The 20,491-nt window shown below is 34.8% G+C and overlaps 1 protein-coding gene across 1 annotated transcript in view; it reads right to left on the bottom strand.

Annotated features, from left to right (window-relative positions):
* The window catches only part of RYR2 (ryanodine receptor 2), a 388,712-nt gene that overhangs the window by 124,841 nt on the left and 243,380 nt on the right, over positions 1–20,491 (bottom strand). Inside the window, exons 30-43 of the mRNA XM_054062870.1 lie at positions 17,915–18,123; positions 16,908–17,260; positions 15,995–16,109; positions 15,033–15,193; positions 14,224–14,383; positions 13,869–13,955; positions 12,925–13,151; positions 11,566–12,367; positions 10,841–11,041; positions 10,613–10,718; positions 6,775–6,918; positions 3,684–3,957; positions 1,216–1,330; positions 743–875 (exon numbers count right to left, since the gene is read on the bottom strand). Of these exons, the coding sequence (XP_053918845.1) occupies positions 743–875; positions 1,216–1,330; positions 3,684–3,957; positions 6,775–6,918; positions 10,613–10,718; positions 10,841–11,041; positions 11,566–12,367; positions 12,925–13,151; positions 13,869–13,955; positions 14,224–14,383; positions 15,033–15,193; positions 15,995–16,109; positions 16,908–17,260; positions 17,915–18,123 (3,087 nt within the window). The remainder of the gene's footprint in view (positions 1–742; positions 876–1,215; positions 1,331–3,683; positions 3,958–6,774; positions 6,919–10,612; positions 10,719–10,840; positions 11,042–11,565; positions 12,368–12,924; positions 13,152–13,868; positions 13,956–14,223; positions 14,384–15,032; positions 15,194–15,994; positions 16,110–16,907; positions 17,261–17,914; positions 18,124–20,491) is intronic.

Here is a 20,491-nt window from a genome sequence, read left to right as displayed (position 1 = left end):
ATACTCAAAATGCACTTGATTTGGGCACTTTCTCTAAAAAAAGTTTTTAGCTTATGCTTCTGTCCTGTACCTATGCATTAATAAGGAATTTGTGATAATTTATAAAAATTACTTTGATGATTCTAAATAATTATGTATTCTCAACTACAAGTACTAAATTAAGTAAAGGATAAATGCATCTCCTCTACAACACTTCAGCTTAGAAAAGAAAGGCTAATATATTAAGAAAACTTCAAGATCCACTTCTAGGCATCTATACATTCACATCCAAACAAATGAGCTCTGTATTTCTTCCACTGCCATAGGTTTCTACTGAAGAGTTTACAGAAGAAAGTGCAGAGAAGTAAGCTTGAGTAGTGAGAAGAAAGCCCTAATGAAATGCTGCCAACACTTATCTAGGATTCCCTTAATCAAAACCGTAATTTTATTCTGTTCCTCAAAATGTGCAATCAAACACTAACTCTCTGAATGTCCAAGGACATACAAAAAACGTATACTAAATTACCTCAAATTAATGCTACTGTCAGGGAGTTATTTGAAGTTAGCAGCACAATTAAGGAAGATATTTTTGCAGCAGGTAAGGGAGAAATTTAAAAAAAAAAAAAAGCATAAAGAGAAGGATGCAGAAAAACACAGCTGGTTTTATTTATATATAGACACACATCAACTGAAAGTTATAAGATTTTGGTTTTAAATGTTGGGTTTTGGTTTGAATCTCAAAATCCATACACTTCTTACTCACCAAGGCCAACACTGCTGTTTTCCAGTAAGTAGCTAAGATGATCAAACATAGCTTTTTGATTCTGTCTGCTGATGCGGCAAAAATAGCATAGAAAACGACAGCAGTTTGCCACCATCTTTGGGAAAGTGATTTCCTAAAAAGAAAATGAAAAATAGACTGAAGCTAAAATTCTAAGACAGGCATAGAACTTGCAAAAGACCATTTATATAATAGCCTTTTAATACACTTTGTATCCCTTGTGCCTCAGTATATTTATATTTCACCCTGGAATCAACAGGGCTTTCTCAGCAAGTAACTAAATCCTTAAACCCCAAAGATAAACATATAAGCTTGAAAAACAGGAGCTGGGCTCACCCATAAATTCCAGACTCAAACATGAGTCTCAGTACCTTCAGAGACTGCTTAGCTCCTTACAAGATAAAGCTTTGAACAGCTACATTCTAAACTCGGTCTTCTAATAGTGAATTGCTTACCTTGGATTCTCCTCCACCAAGGACATTTACCATCACTTCCATGACAGTTTCATGCATGCCTAAAGCTCTCATGAGATTTGGATGTTGGTAAAATACTTTATTATTCATGATGTCTCTACAGAAAAAAACAACATAAAAAATTGGATTAAAATGTTGTGGACCAATAGTTTACCTATTGTGTTATTTGCAAAGCAGGTTTACTGTGCAATTATTACCTCAGGGACTTTATCAGCTTTAATGTCAGTCTCTTCTGATAGTCTATTTTCTATGCATATCGTAGTAGAACCTAACCTTTCTTTCCCTATGTTCTTATTGCCCTAATCATCACTTCATCATACCAGAGCAGGATGCTCTTCTATTTTTATTACAAATTCCATTCTAGATCTAAAAATATTTTTGGACAAGACCACGATCAAAAGTGCTATACTGGCTTAAATTTTAAAATCAGCTAATCAATATTTTGTACGAAGTTTTCTTTTCAGAATATCTCAGCCTTGAGACATTTGACATCTTCCATCAAAACCAAGGAAAAACAATTGTAGGGCAAAGAGAACGTATAACCAGTTACCCTCTATGCATCAGAAATGGAAGCTACATAAATATTAACCTGAGTTCATGAGTTCAAAAGAACTCCTCTCCTACATATTTCAGCAGAACACATTTATAGAACAGATTTATCAAGCCTGATGATTATAATGCCAATTTTTTATGCAGACATGTTATGTAAAAATGTCTGAGTTAAAAAGTAATTAAATTTCTAAAAAATGTAATTAGTCTTGAAATCACACACAACCAATAAATAAATGCGAAAGCAATCAGGGTCGCATGAGAAAAGGACTAGAAAGTCCCTACAGAAAATACTGTTGACGACTGTACAAATTTCATTGTAAGTTCAATAGCAGTCTTTTCTTTTTTTTTTTTCCTGACCTAAAATTCCTGCAATCAGGCAAGGCAAATTTCAGCCTCAGGAAAGATAAAGGACTGTTCCATCAGTCCAACAGCTACAAATCTGCAACTACCAATCGTTTAACTGAATGCATGCTGTTCGTCTGATGCAGGTGGAACTATCAGAGTTTTTAACCTCCAGTAACTCCCAGGAAGATCAGCTCAACTATTTTCCCCAAAGCTTACAACCAGACTTCACATCACAGATAACAAAGGATAGATCCTGTCTCCAGAAGCTATCCATACCGTATCTCCTTTCTGCTCTAATGCTTCATGCTGTGGAAAATACCTTGATGGTACCAATCTGCCAAGTCATTCTGAGCTCTTATTTATCTACAGGAGCTTTCTTTTACAGAAACACAGTACAGAAAGCACTGTCCCCCCAGAAACTGGCCAGCCATATAACACTACTTTGGAAAGTACATCCACTTTCAGTGTCCTGTTTAACTGTGGACTGCATTATGAAAAATCACACTTATGATAAAAATCTTAATAGCATTCTGGAGGAAATGAACTTCTTAAGCAAGAATGAGTGACACTTCCACTTCTCAACTGGAAGAAAGGAATACCACTCTCAGCAAGAAAACAGGTATATCTAAATAAGTGCTGGAGCACAGGTTAGGTTACAAGAGGTATAAGTCTATGCTAGAGGCTACCAAGAAGGGTGATAGGAACAGGCAGTGAGAATACTAGCCTAACAGAAGTGAGAATACTAGCCTAACAGAAGGCATTCTTTCTTGCTTACATCAGACTTCCACACACCACCAAAACCACTGTAAAAATTAAATCAGATCCACAAAATTTTAGCTTTTAATTTGTAGCAGAAAATGCTGTGAGAAAGAAGTACAAAGTTGGATTTAGAAATATCAGTATTTTGTGTCTCTTGACGGGTGAAGGGTTTTCCCTTTTGCCAATGCCTTAGCGTTGTTCATTACACTGAACATTGCAACAACTGGGGAACATTGAGAAGACCTGCTGGGAAACTAAGAAGTATGCATTGTTCATTATGTGTAGGTATTATTTGGATATTTGAGATTTTCAGAAGGCTCATAAAAAAACCAAACATCAATTTTGCACAACAAAATCTTCTCTTTTCCTTGCATTCTTTATATAATGCAATCTTTGGTTGTCAATGTTCTTGCTGATTGTGGATTTCTAATAGATCACAGCTGATGTTTAATCTCACCAGGCAGCTCTCAGGTGGCAACATTCTTTTGAAAAAAATGAGAGCAAAACCAGTATCAACAAGATATATCCTGTAAAGTCATAAAACATTACATAATGTTTTCAACTTTTTTTGCAAGAAGTCTTACAGATGCCATTTGTTTTTCACCACAAATGATGCATATATTCTGCAAAGGCCCTACCTTACAATTGAAGATACTACACAACTGATATCAGCATCTGGATTTACTCCCATACAGACTATTCACATTCAACTTTCATGTATAAACTTGGCCATAACCATACAGCAAATAACAACAAATATCCATAAATAGGGGTGTTACACTTCAGTTATTTACCCTAATCCACGAATCATAAGTTTCTCTTCCTCCTTCCCCATTCTGACACTAAGCAAGGAACGGATTTGGCCGAGGGATGCCAGAAGATTGATTGTGTCTTCCACTGACACGCTATTTATGGTGTAGGTCTTTGGTAGGGCTCGAACCAGGCCACCAATACCATCATACTGGCGATGCAGTAATACAAACATGGCCCTCACTAACTCCGGATCTTCTATCACTGATTCCTGGGCCCAGCGTACCATTGTGTCTGAAATCAACTGCTGAAGAGTAGCTGTGAAGAAAATAGATAAATCACAAAATTTCCATTAGTTACTCATGCCTTTACTGGTAGTCTCTCAGAACCCAATATGCAACACGGATTAGGATGAATTAAATTTTTAGAACCTTTTTCTTGGTATTTCTTTAGCAGATGATCAAAGGAAAATAAAAATCACACAAGAAGTAGAAACATCTCAAAACCAAAAGCCTATATTTTAAATTAAAATACAGAAAATAAATCTTATAATATAGAAAAATTAGGAAAACATATAAGATGCTCATAAAATCACTACATGTATTTCTAGATACTGCTTTCAAGATTTTTCCAGGAATTCAGGTCGAGTGTTTTTCTTACATGTTATGGAGTAAGACTGGAAAAATATACTGGTAGGTCATGTAAATACTGCATTATTTATCTGCATGTCTAAGCTCTGCATCCACTCAAAATTTTATAATGTACAAAAGAGAATAATTTAACTTAGTCCTTTGCCAAAACCAAAGGCCCTTCAAAAGAAATAGAAATAAAACCACTCAAATCAAATAAATGGTAAATCATCCTTTGCATATTTTTAATTCAGTCTCTAATGAAGCAACAAACCCATATCTGGCATTCTCACTGACAATCTTTATTAGCTGGGAGATACAAATATATTTATATTTGGGAAAGTCACATTTTAAATTAGATAAGCTACATGATGTCGGTTAAGATTTGAGACTACTGTTTAGAAATTGTTTAGAAAAACCTCATCAAACTTTCATTCAAGCTTACAAGACTTTGTCAGATCAATTCAGGATTCAGTTGATATATCCTGACAGTTATACAGCAGAGAATTTCACCATTAGTACCTACCTACCTAATTAATCAATGTATTTCCATGTTAAGCCAATAACAGTGGAAGTTTGACAAGGGAAAGTTGACAATCCCTCCTGAAGTTCCGTAAACTGCCTAATAAATATCCCGAGTCTGAAGAAGTTGGCTGACGCAAACATCAAAAATATTTTCAAATTTAGAATCTATGTGTTGAGACGGTAACATGATTTTGCAGTCAACCAGATGCAATTTCAGGGCAAACTCAAAGAAAAACAAAGTCAAACTGCTTTAAAAAAAATATGTTGAAGGGACAGGAATTTGAAGGAAAGAGAATGTCTAACAAGGAAGATAATATGTGCTAAGATGTGCTACTACAGGGCAAGGAAAAAAAGAGCAATAGTACTTAATTTTAGTGTTACTGTCCAAACACTTTAATATAGGCATTTCCAACGTCTCATGGCATAACATTTTTTTTAGAACAAAACCAGTTCAAAAATTAAGTAAAAGGATGATATGTTTTCGGGCTGATATCTCAGAGAACTGAAATAAATAATAATAAATAATAATAAATAATAATAATGAATAAAAGACACAATAGCAAGTTTCTTTTAGGTTTTGTTTGTTTGGGGGTTTCTGTTTTGTTTTCTTTTTCCCCCCGTTTGTTTTTTGGGTTTTGGGTGGGGGTTTTTTTGGGTTTTTTTTGCGTTTGTTTGGTTGGTTGGTTTTTTTTTGTGGAGAATCACATGAGCAAGCTGTCATTTGGCTCGTGTTTTGATAGCTACAATACACTGCCACCTACCTGTGGGTCTGGCTGTTAACTGCTTGCAAGGAAGAAGCCAAGCAGTATAGCTACCGCAATACTAAGTTCTGCGGGTGCTTATTTGCCCTGAAGGATTGTATGGCCTTAATTTAATATAATACTGTCTTTCTATACTAACATGAGAGAGAGAGAATTAGATTTTACACAGCTTTAAGCTTACTACAGAAAAAAACTAGGAAGCAATAGCATTCATCACCACACTCTACACAGATCTAGCCTCTATCACAGCCTTATAACTGAAATAACATTTACAAACCATGAAGCTAGAAGGCACACTTTTAGAAGGACAAAAATATACTGAAAGAATACTAAGATAATACTAATAACTGGCAGCTAAGAAACCATCTCTCTCTAAGTATCCTGGGGAAATCTTCTATGCCATAACTTTAGGCACTTAAACAATTAAGTTAAAAAGGCCGGCTACCCTAGGAATTCTGCGTAGTCAATGATGGAAAGCAAGATTTTTCCAAAGTCAGAAGACTTAAATTGTGTACTCAGAAATTCAGTCTTGCTGGTAGGGTAGCAGCATAAAAATTAAGGCATTTGAAAGAGTCACTCACCATAATAAACAAAAAAATGTTATAGAAATAAAATCAGCATTGACAAGTAAAATAAATAAAATTCCATAATCAGTTGGTACCATGTAGAGAACCTAGATGACACTGGCAATGATTCTTATCAAGATGGAAAGGCAGATGTCAGAAAAATGACAGATCAACAATCATAGTCAGCAAATCTTGAATTTTAGTTTGCGTGGGGAGGCTCCATACAAGTATAGCTATGCAAATTACGGTCTAATTGCACAGTCTTTAACTTGGTAGTCTTCATGCAAATACTGATTTGAAGCTGCTGCAGCTTTTTTATGATCAAGTTCCCATAACAGGACTTTGCTATAATTATTAAGTCTGCACTACTTCTACAAAAAGCAAGTTACACTGTGGAAAAATTACGACTTAAAAAGCATCAAGAGCAAAAATCCAGTAGGAGAGATTTTCCACTACATCCCACTGGAAACAAATCTGTCTATCATAAAAATTCCATCTGACCTTGTTTTGGGTCAGAGCTACAAACTCTAAAGTGCACAGATTTTTCACAAAAGAAACACCTTGTTTTTGCTGAAAATACATGAAGAACTTTCTCCCCTGCTTCTTTTCCTCATTTGGAATTAGGATACAATAAAACTATTTAATTTTTCTTACAGGATGTCTTAGCATCATCATCAACTGGCTTCTCTGCTTGCTTCTTCTTCAGATACGTAACTTTTTCCATAAGGTATAGAAGGCGTCCCCTAATGGTTAAATCATTGTTTCCATCCAAGGTTCCATCTTCATCTAGTTCTATTCCTGAAATAAAAAATACACACTAAATAGTAAAAGAATAAAATTAATCAAGTTACAGATATGTTTTGTATCTTGTACGTACAAACACAATCAAACTAAACTATGCTGTTCTGCTTTGTTAGAACTACAAAAGATTTTGATATGCTTAACTAGCAGTTTGGAACAAGTAGAGAACTAAAGTAAATGTGAGGAAGGAAACTGCAGATAGAGATGATGTAATACGCTTATTGCATTAATTGTGTGTTATTATACATAAAAGGAATATTATATATATTTCTGAAGTCAATTCCCCCAGTATGCATGTTCCAATGCTAATGCTGATATCTGTATATTGGACACAATGGCTTGATGGCCAGATGGAGATCCATGATAAGTGGTGTCTTTTAGGGGTCTGTACTGGGACCACTGCTGTTTAATATTTACATCGATGATATAGACAGTGAGATCGCATGCACCTTCAACAAGTTTGCAGATGACACTAAGCTGAGTGGTGCAGTTGTCACACCAGAAGGACAGGACGACATCCAGATGGACCTGGATAAGCTCAAGAAGAGGGCCTGTGTGAACCTCATGAGGAATAACTCCATGTCCTTGGTGCACGGAGTTATTCCACCCCAGATGCAGCACTTCACACTTTCCACTGTTGAACTCCACGGGATTCCCATCAGCTCATTTATTTCATGTTTTCAACTTTATTTACTCATACATTGTAAAGGAATTAAAAAACTTGACCTATGCCTATTACAGACATTAAAATAAGATCAAAGTAAAATGCCATTCAACTATTTTTTCTGAGTTTTTTAGATTCCAATATAAGTTCTAAAGTTAAAGACTTCACTGTGAGTTCTTTAGCAGTCTTGAATATTATAGGGTATTTCTTTATGATATTGCATAATTCTTCTAATTTTATTTCATTCTTTTTTAATTGTCAGATTTTTTGCATTAACTACAGTTCTATTTCAAGTTATTTTGTTATATTTTGTCCTAAGAGTGTAACTGACACTAAACTAAACAAGGATCATCATTAACTTCATATTTTACACTAAATCATATTAAAAAATGGTTTGAATGGCAGTCTCTTCAACCAAACTAATCAACAGCAGACACTGAAATGTCTTATCAATTAGAACACAGAGATGGTCTAAACTTACTCAAATTAAATGCATGTTCTCCCACAGTTACGCTGTTGCCTGAATTCTAATCTTATTTTTCTGATTTGCAAACTGTCACTCAAGCATGTCACAAGATGTGAATCCCCAAACGGTCACTGGCTAATTAAGCAAACACAGTACTCTGGATGTCTAATTGTTTTACCTATTTTGCAATAGCCATATTTTGAATACATAGAGTAATTAATTCTGCTCTGCTGTAATGCATCCTCTGACTCACAAAATTAATTTCCTACCTGTAGATTATGCAAATTATTATTTCCTCATAAAGAAAAGAAATATAATGGCAAAGCTAGGCTGCTATTTGAACAGAAAAGAATGATGCCAAAAGATTAAAGAGAAATGAAAAATTAAAAAGAAAGATCAAGTGTCTTCTTTCAAATATTATTTCTAAATTCTTTATTTCATCTTTCTTTTCTGTCACCTGACATTTTAATTTAAATTTTCCTTTTTTATATTTTCATTTTTCATTTAAAATAAAAATATGTCATTTGAGGTATCATAATGCACCTTCATCAAGTTTGTGAATGACACAAATTGGAGATAGCAGAAAAAACGCAAGGGCAGGAAGCTCAGCAGGGTAAAGGAATCGGCTGGCAGGATACTCAAAGTTCAGCAAGAGCAAATGCAAAGTCTTGCAGCTTGGACAGATCAACTTTATGTGACAACACAGGCTGGGCATGAACTGGTTAAAAAATACATCTTTGCAGAAAGAAGTTTCATGGTACTGTTGGACAGCAAGATAGATACCAGTCAGCAGTGCGCTCTATCAGTAAGAAGAGTTAAAAACATCTTGTATTAAATGTCCTTTATGAGCAGAAGTATAATCACTAGCTCAAGGCAAGTGATTATTCCCCAGTACTTGGCACTCATGAGATGACATTGAATACTACATCCAGTTTTGGGTTACCCAATACAAGAAACACATTGAAAAGCAAGAGAGCCTCTGACAATGTCCCATTAAGTTGACTGGTGGCTGGACTGCTTGTCCTATAAGGAAAGGATGAAGGAATTGGGTTTGTCAACCTGCAGAAGAGAAGCCCACCAAAACCTACACAGAAGTTATCAAGAAAATGCAGCCATGGTTTTTCTGACACAAGCAAAGATACAATTGTCAAACTAAAGCAGTCAAGGTTCCAAAGTGACATAAGTAAAAAAGAAAAAATCACCACTGCAACACTTAAGCCCCCGAAAATGTTACCCAAAGACACTGGGGAATCTCTGGACTTAGAAGCTTTCAAGACCCAAGTGCAAAAATTGCTGTGCAACCAGGTCTGAGTTCAGTGTTGACTCTACTTTCAGTAGGAAGCTTCATTAAAGGCTTTCCAAGGTATCTGATAACTTCATAAATTTGTGATTATTTTAGGAACAAATATATCTTCAAAATGAACCAATATAACCAGGTATATTAACTGTGCTTGCTGTACCAAGAAAGAAAAGTCATGTACTATGAAGTCAGATATTGACAGCATGTTTTTATTTATTTAAATATTTTAAGGCAGTGAATTAAACAATTAAACGTATTATTTTCAGTTAAACTGGGATCAATAAGGACTATAATGCAAGAGAAAAAAAAATGCAGACATCCTCATCTCCACGGCTCCTTTCTTGACTGAAGTATTAGTTTAAAAAACACTAACAAACATTCCTGCATTAGCTTCTTCCAGCTAATGGGACATGATGAGAAATTTCAGCTGCTTGTCTGCTCAGGCTGTCTGCTGTGTCCTTTAATTATTTTTTTAAATAGTGTATGAAGTAAAAGGAAGGAATGAGTATCCTCCAAACAGGACAACAACAGATTCCTCAATGCAAAATGTAAGTGAGCGTGCACTCTGAATGAAACTACTATATAAGGGAATCTGCAGTATTCATGGATCTGAAATTGACATTAAAAAATACACATTTTGGTGATTCACTTTTATACTGGTATTTTTGTATTTAAATTGTTACTGTATTTCACATTTTACTATGACGTAAAATTTGGTTTTTATTAACTGAAGTTAAGAAATCAAAACCTCAGAAATTTTACTGCTCCTTTTGATTATTAGTCTATTTCAATAGATAATAAACTTCCATATCTTCATTCATGTCTGAGAAGAATCAGCCACTAATATTATGTTATATTGTGGTTACCATGGCCATAACAACTTGTTACAGCAAAGATGACCTAAACAAATCTATGGAACCGATTTCAAGGAGAGGAACCCTTTGAATAATAAGTGAGCTACAGCACTATCCAATACATTAAGCCAAAAAAATTCCCAGAGTGGTATTGGTAAAAAAAAACCACTTTTCCCTCATGAAGCAAAACATACTGTATTTTCTTCTAGTTTGACCAAGCATGAGGATAAGAACATTTCCTTGGCTTTGACTATAAGCTCAGTATCTTTATTTGATAGTTTTTATAATTTATACAGCATATGTACATAGACCACATATCTGGTGTTTCTCCTGTAAAATTATTTTGAAAAATTGTTTTTAAAGCTAATATAACTAAAAAAGTAAAAATATTCGTTAATAAAACTTACCGCAGTGTGTCATTAGGTCTTCATGGAAATCCAAGAGTTGATCCCGAATTTCTTCAGGGCAAGGACAATCATTTTTATCATCTTTAAAGTTCAGCAGCATGTTAATCTTAAAGAATACAAAGGAAAGCCAAATGATATTGATCTCCAGAAGGAAAAACTTTGAAATCAAACAGAACTCTGTGATATATAGAGTGCAACAAAGAATAAACTGTCCGTTGTAAGCTGTACCTGTTCCTGAGGTGGGGATCGAAATTCTTTTGTTTTTCTAGCTGTCAAGGCAGCAGACATGTTCAAGGCCTGCATCACTTCATTGTATCGGAAGCGCTGATTTTCTTGAAGCTTGGCCACAAAATCATCTGAAAATGCTACAATGGCTTCTATTCGGTGTCGTACTTGGCAATCACACAGGTACTGGAGTAGATGACACATCTGAGGAAACAGTATCATAAGAGAAAAAAAGAGTTGGCAAGATGAAAAATATCTTTTGTACATTATGCAAAATAAGGATGGATTCCTTACAGCAGCAGTTACTATCAAATAAATTCAGTGACATATTTAATGCTGACATTTACTACAGCTGAAGTAATTCTACACCAGGAATAACTGGAATGTGCAAGAGATTTATGTACCTGAGACATATAAAATGTAAGACTTTAGAGAATGGATTTAATCCTCACTTCTAGGAAATCTCATTTCTGTCTGGATCCACAAACATTAAGAATTCCCTGTTAGTGTAATTGAGAAAGTAATTCTGTTTAATAAAATAACAGCTGTTTGATCTATGGTGAACCAGCTTATATCATAAGGAAAGTTCTAAATCTTGTTACTTCCTGAAAGGAAATTACTTCTCTATTCATCAAAATGCTGAATTCCTTGAAAGAGAAATCACCAAATGAACTAAGAAGAGATCTGTAAAGAAATGGGAACAATCACTACCACAGCAGTATTATTACCTGTAACTTAACAGGTTCTGGAAGTTTCATCTGAAGGAGTCCTTCCTTTGGCACTTGCTCCCCTCTGGTTTCTTCCTCTCCTTCTTCAGACTTGAGCTCATCTAAATTCATCTCCTTCTCCAAGAAATCGGTTTCATCCTCTTGACTCATTGCTTCTTTGAAAACCCGGGGCTCAATCAACTGCAAGATGTGTTTCAGATCCCCATTGTTGAAAATCCCCATAATTAGGAGAGTATAAAAGAGTTTGATGAGAGGGACAAATAGAAATTCTGTGGAACCTCCAACTGGATCTCTGACATGGAGGCTGCCTTCCTGAACAGCTTCAGTCAGCATCTCTATGGTTTTGGCCTTCAAGATTTCCAGAGGGAATTCAGGGCTGAACTGAAAGCATTCACTGCTAATGCTTACAAAACTCGGAGAGGAGAACTGCATTCTTGGCCTTAATGATGTGCTAAGTCCTATACCTGGGAGGCCATGCTTTTTGTTTTCATCAGGAAACAAAGTAATACTCTTTGTCTCATCTGTCATTGGAACTATAAATTCATTATTCATCATTAACCTGGCAGTTGCATAGGTATTGAGATGGATATCAATGAGTAAGTCATAATATCCTGCACGTAATAATCCTGGCATATATTTATTCTCAATAGCATATAGGAGCTGAGATTCATCCACATGGCTACACATAGCATGAGCCACTCGGTTGTTGCCTAAAGCACAAACAGCTGAATATAATCGGAGGGTATGGTAGTGAAATTTCAGCAATTCTTCTTGTTCTGTCAGCTCTAAAATATCAATTGTTCTGCAGAGAAAAAAAAAACAAAACAATAAATTCTCTATCAGTCACAGTATCAGTTCTAGGGATGGACTTTTTCTACATTTCAGCTATCATGTAAGAAACACTGTCAACCTAAGAATCAAGGACTATGAACAATGTTCAATGATGAATTCATTCAAGATGTTACTAAAGTACATCTTCAATTACTGTCGGCAGAGAAAGACCAAAATTCCTTACATTACATAGAATACTTCTTCATACTACAAACACTAACAAATGAAAATGAAGGTTTTACAACTAGTATAGTTTGAGATATTTATAGAATTCACTGGGGTTTAGATCTGGGATTGTAAGATAGCAACAGAATAACCAGAGGCTGGAAACACAACAAAAGGAGGCAGATTTTAAAACATTGAAATATAAGATTAATTTTTAATATCAGCTAAATCAAAACACATTGACTTTAATTATATGTGTTATAAATACAGAGACAACCTTGCGCTTTTCTGAAAAATTTTATTACATGTCTAGCTTCATAATCCCAGCCTAGCTCTGGTATACTTCAACACACAAATATCAACCTGTTTTCTTCAGGAATATGAAGAGCCATAAACTGCAAAGGATTCAGGCACTGTATCATCCAGCCTTGACGTTCACTGATCCGAGAGACATCAACCTTCAAGAAGTGATTTGGCACTCTGCTCCAAAGCACATGAGTCAGAAATTGGACATGGAGACGTGGAGGACATTGAGAGATTGGATTTTTGTGTTCGCTTTTGAACAAGCCAGCAGATAATGGCATTACATTCTGGAAAATTCCAACAGAAGACAATCAGCTTCATCATCTTTACTAAGCAGTAAATATATGATATTTTTCAATAAATATAATAAATACAGTACAGTAAAGTGCAACACAAAAGTAACATTTTCAGTAGTTCATAAAACCAGCTGTGAACTGTTGACAGATTACCAGCAATGTCCAGAACCTATTTTTTAAAAGAGCTAAATTTGAAATAGAAATTTGAATGGAATGTGCCGTCACTTCCTCAGACAAGAGATCTGAACTCCACTCTTCTTTTAGCTCGTCTGATTTCTTAGACATCCATGTATGCAAAGCAAGGAAGTCAATTTCAGTTCTGTTTTCTTGAGCGTACTGCTTTAACGTATTTTAAGACTATTTTAAACCCTAACCAAATCTGCAGATAAACCAGTCGTCCATGTACTATTTGTAGAATAAGACCTCAGTGAATTCATTTCATTATGAAGGATGAGATACTGAAAATTCAACAGGACTTTGCAATATCCTCTACCAATTCTAATCACTTAAAACCGTTCTCATCCAATGTACTGTATTTTAAACAGATGAAGTATTGAAAAATGAGTTAATAATAGAAACAGCAATGGTGCAAACACTTGGAATCATAAAGATGTGCCCAATACCAAGAACACATTGCAAAAAATGTCCCAAAAATATTATTTTATGATATATTAGTTGTAAACCTGCACAAACCCAAGCATTATTTACCTTTACTCTTCCTAATTCAAACTGGAAAATATTGGGGCTTGTAGCTTGAGCAAATACAGCAGGAAATAACTTTGTACTGGGTTCAACCTAAACCAAAGATGCACAAATATATTATCACTATAGACAGCAAAATACTATTACACATTTTTAAATCCCCTTAATATCTGTATTGATAGTAAATAAGTGCAAGCCTTCGAATAAAACCCCAGAAAACCCAAACAGGAGAGAAAAATCACTGCCATAACAGCAACAATTACTTTTTTTTTCTGTCTTGTGCAAAAGTTTCCACTAAGATGCAGTCTGAGGATACAGTTTTCCCCCTTCCCTCCGGAAGATATCATCAGAAAATACTCACCTGATAATACGTGCCTAGTTCCTTGCCATTAGCTGTGAAGGTTAGCAGGCCACTGGCAGCATCAACCAAGCAACCAATCTCCAGACCATTATTATTACGTCCTTGTCCAGGACTCATGCTCTCCCCTGCGCACACCATATAGCAGTTGCTGCGTTTTATACTGAATGTCAAAAGACAAATTTATTCATGGATGGTGTGTAAACTTTATGTAGTGCACTAAGAACAACTTTGTACAGTTGCAAGCAACAGGTCCGTCTGGCTGAAAACAGCAGATCCCACCATAACCAATGTAAAAATGCAATGAAACCTAGACTTCATAATTGAAAAAATGAAAACTGAAAATGACAAAATTTCAACAAGCTGAAATCTTTTATAAAATTTGAAGAGACAAAACTGACTTTGAAAGTTAATATTTCAAATCATTTAATGTTAAGCATAACACAAAGTTTCAGTCATGGATCACAAGCTGAAGTGCTGAGAGCAGCTGTTATACTAATTTTGGCCCGCTCGAAAGCAAAAAGCTCCAAAAATACTACACGGTATTTTACTCTACTGTGTACCAATTCAGAATTCAATATTTACAGGATCATGGTCTGAATCTCCATAAAATAGCTGCGATACTTTACTTTTCAGAGTCTATTGATTTGATCAGATCATTACTCCGCTGTGTCTTCACAAGTAAGAGGGGAGAACAAGTAAGGTTACAGTTATCCTTTTTTAACATTAAATGGGGTGGAATTACAGTTTATAAATTATTAGTTGTTTTATGGGTATAAAATACGTATCTTTTTAAGAAAATAGTAACCAACCTCTCATGAACCTTCCCTTTTTCATCTCCCAGTGTAACTGTGACAGTACGCACTCTATCCAAGTCAAAGCTTGTGTCATACTGGTGAAAGTCAGATGTAATCCAGCCCACCCAGACATTAGCAGGTTCTTGTCCGGGAAATATTCTCACTGAATAATAGTACTGTTAATAAAAAAATATCAGTAATTGTTAGTATTTCATTTCCAGTGTAACAATTTGATTCAATTGTTGCTCTAAAATCTGAAAATATTTTACCTCTTCAAAAGTAGCACAGGTTTTTTCAAGGGCAATTCATAAGCAAAGCAATAAAAGTGTATAAGCACAAATTTTTATATACTAAAAACCAAACAAGATTAAAGATGCTTGTGTTGTACGGTTCTGCATGATAGCATTTTAGGCTGTTTTTGTACTGCAGCTACAAATTTTATACTGTAGGTGATTCAGTTACTAGTATCTAATATCTTTCAGAAAGATAAGAACACATCCACAAGAGAAGTAGTTTTTCCTTTGAACATTGAAGAATCAGAGTTTATTAAGCTGGTCTTGTCAGAGAAACATACACAAAACCTGCATAAAATTTCCCCTGTGAATTCCATGAAATAAGTGCTGAAGAAAATTAGTGCTGATGTTTTCAAATGGTCCTAAACATTGACATATTAGTTTAATGCACCTTTTCCTATTTATTCCATCGTTCCAGAACTATTTAGTCTTCTATTTTCATGTTTGGTGTTACCAGTAGTAATTTCGAAAATGGATTCAATTAATTTATGGCTTTCCATGTGGAAATTGTTTTAGACTGACAATCAAGTAAAAATAAAAGGAACATTGTGGTCTCAGCTTCAGTAGCACAGGATATTGCAGACATTTAAATTAAAAATTTTGCCTGAAAATTACACTGATTCTGAGACTTTTACAAATAAAAACATGTAGTTATTAAAAAGAAAAAGCAAACGGGTAAAATACCGTGGAAGTTTGCATTAAATAATCATAATCATCTCTATCATCTGCTAGTACATCCTCAGTAAGCCGTGCAGAGTGGCTCGTGCTATAATCCGGCTTCGTCCTCCTGAGCATAAATCTGTAATAAAATAAGTAAAATCAAAATCTATATGAAAAAGGTCAATATATCAATATATATATACAAATAAATTTTACATTAATTCATTATCCCTAAATACATTCTATTTATTATGCCAGCCCTAAATACATAGTACTTATATTATCCATATGCTCTCATTTATTCTACAGTTGAAATATTTAATGAACTAAGTTAGGTAAAGAAGAGCAGAAAAGGAATGAAAAGCTGCAATAATATTGTCTGGATAATGGCCCAGTGTTTGCATTTCCACAGCATCATTAAGACAGCTCTTCTGCTCCTGACTGCATAAGAAAAATTAGGGAGAATGAAAGTGTCAACTAGAGAATATTTTTATGATTATTTGATTCGTTGAGTAAGATAAGAAGCTAACATACACTACTAGCTAAAGAGTCTCTAACACATTCAGCTTTTTGGAAGCCACACGGAAAAATGTTCCATGTCACTTTTTTTTCACTATTCTGTCAGAATGGATCTCCACAGTTTTCGAGTGCCCTTCATGTGACGATCACAAGATCCTTCACAATAAAGCAAATGATAGGTTTCTAATAGCTTGAAAAAATGTTTTCATTTTTCCGCTTAATTTTAATCTACATATGGCACATGATGTAAACTAATCACATGAAGGTTAACTGTCCTGCCTACTGTGTTATAACCAAAGTCGGGCAGAATAGCTGCTGATTTGACCAGCGTTTTCTTATACAGTTCAAGAAACAGGAAAAAAACAAAAAGAGAAAGAGGGAAAAAAAGGGGGGGGGACAAAGCCAAATGTGCTACTACCTTTGTTTAAGACGTGAAGGCTTTTCTTGAACATAATCTTTATGGTTGTTTAACTCTGGTTTTGTGGCATCTTTTTCTCTTTCTGTCCTGTCAGGAGCTAGATGACCATGGGCAGTTTTCATCAGAACCTCAAAATCAGAATCGGCATCATAATCATCCAAGTCATTCTTTGGGCCAAAAAGACTAGAGCCTGGTAATCCTCCTGCAGAAGTTCTGGAGAACACCTCAGCACATTCAATGGGCATGCTTAATCGAAAAAACAAGACGTCTGTTTTACTGTTCTGTGAACCAAAGGACTTCTGTGTGACCTTCAGGCAGGGGCAGCTGTCTATGGTGCCATCAATTCTCATCACCTATCAAATGTAAAGATATAGTTGCTTTGATGCTGATGCTTTTTCCCCCTGGTACATATTCAACTTCTATTTCTAGAATAAACATCCAAAACTTGCAACAGTATGCCATCAGTGGTCAAATGTATTGTATTCATGTGGTGCCATTTTAAGAGGAAATAAATACTATAAGGAATGGACTTACAAGGTACGCATTCAGTTTATCACGATGCATAACTGATTGGGGCATAAGCGTTGATAGAATGGGCTAATAAATATTTATTAAAATCAAAATGAAACAGTTAGGGAAAAACCACATCACAAAATGTGTGCACCAGAGCACACGGTGTCTGTTACGTAGAAAGGCCCCATTTCTGGAAGTTGTTTACAACGTTCTCGCTGCACAAGGAGCTCTTAATGAGGACATCATCTACGATTTGTCTCAGAGGACGTCATGTTTACACACGTGACAGGTTTCACAGATAAAGAAATACTATCAACCAAATAACTACATTATTTGCATCTCCATTGAATGTAAGAAATTTGTAACAGGTACAAGGTTCGTCCAGAACTGGATCAACATATTACATCAAAAATCTTCTCTAGAAGTAGAAAAGTAGAAACATAATTCAAACATATTAAAGAATTGTCTAGAAACTTTTTAATAGGATCACAAACCTCAATATGTTCATGATTTTGTGGCACTGGTAGAAACTGAGGGAGCCTTTTACTCAGCCAAATGGTGATGTCTCTGTTAGTATTAACAGCAAAGGGTTCATATCCTTCCTGTAAGCCACAGATAGTGAAATATTTGAGAGTGCTGACATCTTTTCCGAAGTTCATTCTTCCCACTTGAGATGGGCCCAGGCTGCACACAGGTAGAAATCCTTAAAACAAGATGAAAGAACATGTGAGCTGTACATCATGAATATCAGAGAACTGCTCACTTCCATGACAATCAAAAATAATCTGGGAAAACAAATTAAAAAAAAAAAATCCAAAACCCAAACAGTATAAATGCAAGCAGTCATTGACAACATATCACCTGCTGAACGTCACCAAGTACTGTATCTCAAATATCATTCTGAAAAAAAAAAAGTTCTCTAATATCCATGGATCTCTTCATGCAACATTCAATTTCCTTCACAGAAATCTATAAGTAATTCAGAGACTCCAATAACCAGCTCTTGGTTAATCTCTCTGCTATGCTGGTAGTGTGTTGTAAATCTTACTCCAAGTATTACTACATTTTATATTCCTCCTAAAATTTCATTAGTCAAATTATTTTGAGAGAACCTCAAAAATCACTTTAGATGTAATATAGTGCTTGTCTATGCATCAATAGCAGAAAAAAAATTACAAATATGCACCAAATGCATGCTGCAGATTAAAAAAAAAATTGAATTACTTTAAAAAAACTCATTACACTTTGTGGCCCTGGATAATGAGAACTGACAATATGAAAATTAATACGATGAAACTTAATGATAGTTTGATTTTGCTTTTTTCTTTTGCTTTTTTTTTTTTAATCCACTCAACGCTTCTATGCACTTTCTCTCTTACTGTTTCACCAGAACAGGGAACTCACTTGCAATTCTTTTTTGCACTCTTTAAGAAAGGTTTGGTTTGTTTTTCTCAAGTTCAGCCTCACTATCTAAAAACCTAAGAAAACCTCTTATTTCTTCTACTCCTTTTCACTCTGATTTTGAATTTCCATGACTCTAAATGCTTTACAGATTAGTTTTTCCTAGCTATTAACAAAAAGTTTTATTTTGTATCAACAAGAAACATGAAGATCTTTTCAATTATTCTGATGCAAGTGAACGTATCAGATATTGAAGGGTATAAGGACATATTATAACTGGTTCCCTTTTCTCTAGGTTGCACAGATTAAAAACTATATGCAGAATATCTGTTCACAATATGTTCTTTAGATACTAAAGCAAATTCCACAATATCACCTACAGGAATGACTTTTCACTAGATAAAAGCTCCACTTCCAGTACCACCTTTTGAAGATCTTATTACAGATACACAAATATCAAGTGTATTAGGCACGATAAATTTAAGGACATACACTGCTAGTCATAAGTTCAAGTCCAGATTTTTAACTTCACATTAAGGCTTTTAAATCTGAAGGCATCAACTTCTCAGACAACATAGCTGATTTAGGCAATATGACTTATGTCCATTCTGCTAGTGCAAATCCAATGACAGACAATAATAAAGAGTATTTTCCAGCATTAAATGAAACAAAATTGTATTATACAACACATAATTACAAGAGTTACATTTCCATATTATATATATACACACAAACACACAAGTTCCAACACAAAAAAAAACCTGGAGACTCTGCCTATAAACCTTTATTTAACAACTTAAGAAAATTCTTCTGAGTTGACACACAGCTGCACACCATACTGCCAACATTCAAAGCAAATTTGCAGATCATGTTCTGAAAGGCTGTTGAAGATCTCTGTCAATTTTGCTTTCGCATCTTCTAACAACAAAAAATGTCTCACTCGTTTCCCAAGCTATAGGGTTAGTCTCGTTTTGTGGGGGTTTTTTTGTCAGACTTCATACTTTCATAGAAAACACTGGGGAACAAAATCCCCCAAAAAGTGTTCAAAACCAAGGAGGTGTAAACTGATCAGCTGTGAACATGCCATATCTATATTTATATTTGTATATATACGAACTATTTTATGTTTCTGCATAGGTCAAATATTTCATGAAAGGAAGTAGCAAGCTCTGTCTCCAGCACCTTAATGATTAATACATAACCAGTTCCTGTTTATGTTGCAGCCCTAAAATCAAATGGGAAATCATTGTTTTACAAACAAAAAAAAAAGCAATAGCAATTGACATTATCAGCAGAATTCAGTAAGCATATATTATAGAAAAAGGTGATTAGATAATTAGATGCAGTCCAAAATTCAACAAAAGATGATAAAGTCTATTCATGAAGACTGAGATGCACACATGACACAAAACTAAATCAAACATGGAATATTTAAAATGCATGCAATATCAAAAATACTATTAACATTTACCCTCCCTAAATAGAAGGCACATAAGCTGTTAATTTGTCTACCTACATATTTTCCTTTGGGGTCAGGAAAAAAGAATTCAGATAGATTCATTCTAAAACATGAAGCAAATATTTTACACACACACATATAAAATGTAAATGAGTATTTACAAGATTCCTGGAGAGAAAACAAAGAAACACAGAACAAAATTCCTACACAG

The sequence above is a fragment of the Cuculus canorus genome, chromosome 3, assembly GCF_017976375.1.
Source record: "Cuculus canorus isolate bCucCan1 chromosome 3, bCucCan1.pri, whole genome shotgun sequence".
Classification (NCBI taxonomy): Eukaryota; Metazoa; Chordata; class Aves; order Cuculiformes; family Cuculidae; genus Cuculus; species Cuculus canorus.
The sequence above is the reverse complement of the archived record's forward strand: the minus strand, read 5'-3'. Positions and strand labels throughout refer to the sequence as shown.